Source organism: Bombus flavifrons, chromosome 17 (genome assembly GCF_040668555.2).
Source record: "Bombus flavifrons isolate JBK064 chromosome 17, iyBomFlav1_principal, whole genome shotgun sequence".
Lineage (NCBI taxonomy): Eukaryota > Metazoa > Arthropoda > Insecta > Hymenoptera > Apidae > Bombus > Bombus flavifrons.
The window spans coordinates 3,695,272-3,702,735 of NC_138458.1; the positions used below are offsets into that span (position 1 = coordinate 3,695,272).

At 25.4% G+C, this 7,464-nt stretch overlaps 1 protein-coding gene across 1 annotated transcript; it reads right to left on the minus strand.

The window, feature by feature from the left end:
- Positions 1 to 1,967: 1,967 nt before the first annotated feature.
- Positions 1,968 to 7,143, minus strand: LOC138188799 (26S proteasome non-ATPase regulatory subunit 10). Its single transcript, XM_069130862.1, has 4 exons — positions 6,785 to 7,143; positions 6,618 to 6,716; positions 3,811 to 4,099; positions 1,968 to 3,503 (listed from the first exon to the last, which is right to left on the minus strand). The coding sequence occupies exons 1-4, from the start codon at positions 6,884 to 6,886 to the stop codon at positions 3,319 to 3,321; spliced, it is 675 nt and encodes a 224-aa protein (XP_068986963.1). The 5' UTR covers positions 6,887 to 7,143; the 3' UTR covers positions 1,968 to 3,318.
- Between the last annotated feature and the right edge of the window lie 321 nt (positions 7,144 to 7,464).

The following is a 7,464-nucleotide window of genomic DNA, read 5'->3' on the forward strand; positions in this document are numbered from 1 at the left end:
TACAGCTATATATACATATTAAACTTTTTCAAACAGTTTCGAAGGACTACTTTACTTCTACCGGTAATGTTTTTAGGTAGAAAAGCAATGTTCTAATGAATTTCTTTATGCATTTAAAATTGAATCGTCGAAAATCACAAAACAAAATTTAAAAAAGAAAGAAGAGAAAGCCAGCAATGTTTTTATATGTGCATTTTTTACGACATGTGCATTTCTCATGCATTAGAAAAAACGCATTTTTAACCTCCTTTTGTAAAGATTTAAACAAAGAAAAGAATTTAAAGCAGGCAAATGACTTTATATGTACTTGCGATGTGCTTTTCCCTGTTACCCTGAGATATTCATTATTTGATTATACAGATAAATATTCTTAAAGGTATTTACAACCCGGAATGAAAGATAAAAGGAGGTTAATGAGCGATCATATGTATTACACGTACATATGTATACGTATACAGAGTATCGTAAAGTATGGGGTATTTGGTAAACAAGTCTTATACCGTAAAAATTATTATAAAAAAAATTGAATGATACTACTTGATCAATTTATTTTCTACGGATTTACTTCATTCTTCAATTAAACATAAAAAAAGCTTAATAAATATGTATTTTTTGCGATAAAAGTACCTAATATATAACGTGTACTATCAATTTCGATATTGAAAACAACTAGATTACTTCGTAACCGATGCTGGAGCAAAAACAAAATATACTTTGTACAAAAATATTATTTCCTAAGTGCAACATACTTTATTGCATACTTTATATATATGTCCGGAATATTCTATTTTTTGATATGGCAAAGTGATTGGTGTCTGGACGAAACCGGCCTGTTTTTTACATTAAACAACTTTCTAGTGATTTTTTAGGCGGGCTTTTCAAATTCGCAATTGAACTGCCACTTCGCACCATCGTGGACTATTTTCTCCACATAACGATGATGAATTAAATTTGAAAATCTTTTGATTAAATTAATAAACTTATACACATTTTCGACGAATTTACTTAATAAGAAATAAATTATAATTTCATACGTAAAAAGAATCACTGTATTTAATTATATCTATTGAATAGAAATGTCGACGATGTGTGAGTAGAATGCAAAAATGAAATGTAAAAGGATACATATACATATTTGTACTTTTTTTTAGGTCTGGAAACATAGGTGAAAGCTCTGAACCTCAGGATCTTTTATAAAGTATAGAAAGCTTGAATACCGAACACTGAAACGTCGACAACCTTTTCATCAAATGCATTTCTTTTTGATGGAAATTTGGATGATTGTAAAAAATATACATCTTTAATTGTGCAAAATCACACCACGATAATAATTATTATTATTTTTATTATAAATAATGAATAGAGATATAACAATAAATAAATAATGTAAAAGGAATTCAATTAACATAACAATTATACTAAAATATCTCCAATATAGCCATAATAAAAATTTTGTTAATTTTTCCTTCATTTCCTTTTTCAATTATTGAAATGAATTTACGATACTTAGTAAAAACAGAATTTTATTTCTTATTCTTAATATACTTTTATATATATATATATATATATATATATATATATATATATATCTTCTAAAAATACCAAATTTTCTGATATTCCATTATCAAAAATGTTTAAGTAATACATTCAACATTTTGAAAAGAATTAATATTTCAAGATAGACTCTTATTATCTTATTTGTTTCTAATTTGAGTGTAAATTTAATATAGAATTAGTAGGAGAAATTATAATATGTATATACTTTTTAAATTGAAAATTTGTTTATATCAAATTATTTATCTAAGATAACAAATTATTAAAAAAATTTATATATAAAAATAAATTAAAAACTCAATAACATATTTTTTATAAACCATCCAAAATTTCTCTGAAGGAAAAAGAAATCTAGACCACCTAATGTTATCTGTGAACTGCTGTGAATTTGTGTAAATAAGCACAGAAAATAATTTTCAACTGTGGTGCATTTTATTTAAGCAATTAACTTTGGAATTGGAAATGTTATCTCTATTTAAGAGTATGAATCCCAATGGGGTTGAAACAGATAAGTATGGAAAAAATAAATTAACTGGAAGAGTAAAAAATGGGAGACAGCGATAATAGGATTTGACCAGCTAAATAATGAATCTTTTTGATACATTTTATATAGGTATAAATCAAATATTAATAACACTTAAGTATGTTAAAAAGAAAGCATAATAAATGCTGAAAACTGAGAATAATAAGAAAGTGTTATGGTCAGTGATTTTCAATCAGTTATTTAATTAATGATTGGTATATTATTTCTTTATAATTTTATATTATTATTAGCATCCTTTTAAAAAAATGTAATTTAAAAAATTAGTTGAATTTCAGAGAAATTTGTTGATGTAAGAGCAGCGAATGTTTAATTATGTAATATATTTGTTATTATTGCTTAATACATTTTTTAAATTAACATAGATGAAAGACATAAAAAGAATGTTATAAACACACAAATTTTTGAACAATAGAATTTTCTTTAAGCTAGGAAACTAGTTCTTTAAATTAATAGTTCTTTAAACTATTTACACATGACTTTGAAGTTTTATAATAATAGATGATTTTAATTTTGTGTAATATATAAAAAGCAGATGAGATTTATATATTATTGAGAAACGTTTGTTCCATTTAGTATCCATATTTTTACGAAGATGGAAGACTTTTATAAGAAATATTCACTTTTATTTGACTTTTTTTATTCAAATAAATATTTTAAATTATTTATATCGGATAGACAGCAGATGAAATAGTTTCAACGGTTTTAGATTAAATGATTTTGTTAAATTTTGTTTGCAAATTAATTAATACAATCTTGTAAGATAGTTTCTAGTTATATGCCATATATTATTTTGAATATTGGCATTTTGAACATTATCCCACATAAACAATTTGCTTTGATAACATTTTCATGTAGTATGGAAGAACGCTGCTGTATCTTTAAGTTGAAGAAAACATTAATGCTATTTTCATTCATTTTATATCTCTTACAACTATAAAAATTATTGTACATTGAGATGCTAACTATAATTAATGTAGTTTCTTGTTTTTCTTCCTCTTTTTGAATACTTGTTATTTAAAAACTATATAGGAATTCATTCATATATATCTCATATCTGTATTATCTTTAACATAACAAAACTATTTGTATGAATTTGTATGAATAAATTAACATAACACACCTTCTATATTATCAAATATTAAGTTTGCATTAACGCTAAAAAAACACAGATTGAACATCACTGAGCCAATGACATTGATGCTTCATTTTATTATTAAAGGTCAATTTCCCTGTAGTTCTTTCAGTTGCCGTACTAATCCTGGGCTTGCTAAATCCAGAGGCGTTTTCTTTTGTTTATTCATCAGTGTTGTGGTAGCACCATTTTTCACTAACAACTTAGCTTCATCAACACGATTTTCCTCGCATGCTAAGTGTAATGCACTATTGCCATCAACATCTTTACTATCTAGAAAAAAAGTTTCCTAGGTAAAATATATACATCATAGAACTAATATTTATAACTCATACAAATTATTATCCAATAATTCAAAAAATAAATTTAATTACATTTACTTAAAAACCACAACACAAAGTTTAAAATATTACATCTAAATTGATGTTCAAAGAAATGTAGAATAATAATCTTCATAATTGTTAAAAAATTAAGCTGTTGAAAGTTTACTATTTTTAGATGAAAGCATCTATTTAAAGATTATTAGAAAATTAGATGAAATAGGTGTTGATTAAACAAAGATTTTAATGTAAAAATATACCGATATCTAAATTTCGTCCATGTTCTAGGAGAAGATTCACAATAGCAATATTGCCCTTAGATGCGGCTCTATGTAGTGGTGTAGCACCACGTTTGTCGGTAATATTAATATAAGCATCTTTTTCTAGTAATGCAGCACAAATAGATTTCCAGTTTTTTGATGCCGCATATTGCAATGCTGAATGACCTTCTTGTGTTTTGGCATTAACATTTGCACCTTCATTTAATAAGGTATTAACAACTTTCTCACGACCAGCTGATGCTGCCAAAATTAATGGTGTCATATCCATCTAAACAACACAATTAGAATATTTAATTAATTTAACGTGATGCAATTAAAGAGTAGATGATTCCTCATGTAAAAATGAGTTGATGCTAGGTGCTACCCTACAATATTTTTATAAGCCTTTGGACAACGATAGAACTTGAAAAACTAAAAATAATATGTAGTTTTGAATAATACCTAGTTTTGAATGTTTCTAAACTATTACTTATTATATATATGACATGAAATTGATTTTTTAGGTTTTCTTTTTGAAATAAAATTACATTATCAATAGAGTTAGTAATTTATTCTAAATTGTTTATAAATACAAACAGGAACTAACAATAGTTAGATTAGATGAATAAAGAAAACTGTATTTAACATATGTCAGCCTACCTTACAATTTTTTTTTAAAGAGATAAGAAGAATTTTATCTTATATTTTTAACTTTGCATGAAGAAACTTTTTTTTAGTTATACTATAATTTCATGTATTTTCTATATAATACAAAATATTATATTCTATTATTACTATATTTTATGATATGAAACGATATTTCATAAGTGAAATTATTGCTAAAATATTTGCTTACATTCCTAAATGTTAATTCAGACTAGATAATAATAATAGTCGCAAAATACTTATGTGGCAAATAATCTCTCATCTAAGGCCTAAGGTATAAAAGACAACAAATATTAGTCGTGCTTGTAGATTTTAAAGTATCAAATTTGCATCTGATGTTTCATGTATATACACATTGGTATGTAGCATAAATTTTAATCTTTCAAATTGTATTCAGAGATCTTCTTATAATATCTTTTGAGTTATAAAATGAATCTTACTATTAATTAAAATCTAAACAAGCTAAATTCAAATAATGCCTAAAATATTTCCTCATCACAAAGGATTATATAAAAAGATAATATAAAGATCTAGAAATTGTATGACTGTTTTTATAAATATGTAATTACTTATTATTAACCATTTCATAGTGTATTACGTGAAAGATTCAGGCTAATTAAATGTAGTATTATACATTTCATGTCTTAAATATCATCATATATACATATGTACATAAAAAAATTATTAATAGGTATTTATTTCTTATACTAAGTTGAAAATGTGCATTTTTTGTATCTGACATTAGAAAAGCAAGAAATCTTGATAATAAAAAAATAATTATTTTCTAAATCATTTTCACTTTGTACTTTTATTACATTATTAAAAGTTTAATATATAAAAATTTATTTCAAGGTATACTATTCAAAACAGTGTTCTTCACAAATTTCAATTTAACAAAAAAAGTTACATATGTTAGACAAAATGTTGACTTCATAAATAAGTTCAATGACCTAAAATTTATATCTTCTTCTTCTTCTTATGAAATAACTGTGGTGTAAACAAATATTATTTTACAAAATAATACAAGATTAATATCTGTCGATTTTTGTTATTTTTCATAATAATACACATAATAATATACATAATAATATACATGATTAATATCTGTTAATTTCTATCATTTTTTACTTTTCGAAAATACAATAACATGTATCATAAATTACAAATTATGTATAGTATTTTAGATTTATATAAATTACGTATCACTAAAATTCACAAAAAAGAAGAGATAAAGGCAATTATAAATATAAAACAAGAGTATAAGCTTCATTGCTTAACAGTGTAAACATTAATTTTAAACGACCAAAATTTTATTTCATAGAAACAGATATTTTTTTGTTTATATCGTTTTTAACCGTTTGAGCCCCAAGCAGCGCGATCGTGCTCTTTAGATTTTGTGCTGAAAAGTCCCAGGCTGACGGTATTTTGTATCTCATTGTTATCTTCTCCATAATTTTTATTGAACAAAACTTGAAATATTTATAAACTAATAGTACGCATATATAATAATATAGATAAGTAATAAATATGACGAGCGCTATTGTGCCGCTTGTTTCTTTTCGCAATCGATTAAGACAAACGCTATCGTGTTGTTCGGGATATTTCCACTCTATTTTTTCAATGACCCCTGGGATTCAAACGGTTAAATATGTTTTTATGTAATAAATCATAACATTAACACTTCATATATAAAAATAATATATATATATGTTATTATATATATTATATTCTATATATTTATTGTATATACTAGGAAATAACATATTCAATGAAATTGAAAACAATCTTTTAGTTCCTATAAGCTATCATATGATATCAAATTTAAACGACTTTAAAATGCTTTTCGCATAGTAAGTTTAAGAAATCCCTCAACAATTCAATAGTTTAGTTTAGTTTATTACTTTTCTACTGAAAATAATTCAGTAGAAAACCTGCTTTAGGTAAATATTACCTATTATGTTTACTATTATATGTAACATATTAATAAGTAAATATATATCGTGGCTTATTTAGAAATAATAGATAGTTAAAATAAATATTAGGTAATACTGAATAAAACTAGTAAGATATAAGAAAGCATATTCTGCAGTTTATCATAAAATTATATGACAAATTACTTACTAGTGGCTTATTTTACTTACATCATCAGTAGGATCTACCGGTACATCAAGAGATAATAAATATCTTACTAAGTCATCGTGTCCTCCAAGTGCTGCCCAATGTATTAACATTCGACTATTCTGAGGAAATAAATTTGATTAATAACATAACCTTAAGAAATATTTCATATAAACAACGATGCACTTACACTATCTTTAGCTGTTTTTAATTCTTCATTTTCATTTAATAAATTTTTAACGTCTGTGGTTTTGCCGCGGTAGGCCATATCATATATCGAATTTTCAGACATTTTTGCTGTTTTCTATCTAGCATGTAGCACACGACTGATGTTTATGTTTGATTTTAAGTGTTAACAAAGAAGCAATGAGAGTCCTCCCATCCATTGCTTAGTTGTTCCACAATACAGGTGCTGCACCATACAGCCAAGTGTTGAACGTGTACCACATTAGTATATATAAGACCTATAAAATTAGGGTACAGACGAGATATGAGGGTAGACCAATCATGCAATATATTTTTTTGGCCAGAATTTCTGAAACTCTAGAGCCCTACTACCATTGACTAAAAATAGGATATTCTTGTATTGCTGTATGCTCATCTATGTTATTACCATATTCGTGTCACTCCCAACATTACCAACAGAATACAAAAACAGATTGTGCCGCTTACTGTAGTAAGGATTACAAATTGTCACATGAACGATACCCACTTTAAAACGATAAAAATCTACGAAATAATTGGCAATCTGAGATTATTTGGCAGAACAACAGTAAGATACAGGCAAAGAGATAAGTAGGTTAAATCTCCGATTTTCTGGTTGTTTTTAATTAGTTTCCTTACAAATTAGTTAATTACTTTGTTTACAAT

What these genes read in the sequence shown, in the direction of transcription:
- LOC138188799 (XM_069130862.1), bottom strand. Translation starts at nt 6,886, where the DNA reads ATGTCTGAAAATTCGATATATGATATGGCCTACCGCGGCAAAACCACA. An exon ending in TAAAAACAGCTAAAGATAGT is followed by an intron (nt 6,717 to 6,784) that starts GTAAGTGCATCG and finishes TTATTTCCTCAG; the next exon opens with AATAGTCGAATGTTAATACA. An exon ending in TGGACGAAATTTAGATATCG is followed by an intron (nt 3,504 to 3,810) that starts GTATATTTTTAC and finishes CTTTTTTTCTAG; the next exon opens with ATAGTAAAGATGTTGATGGC.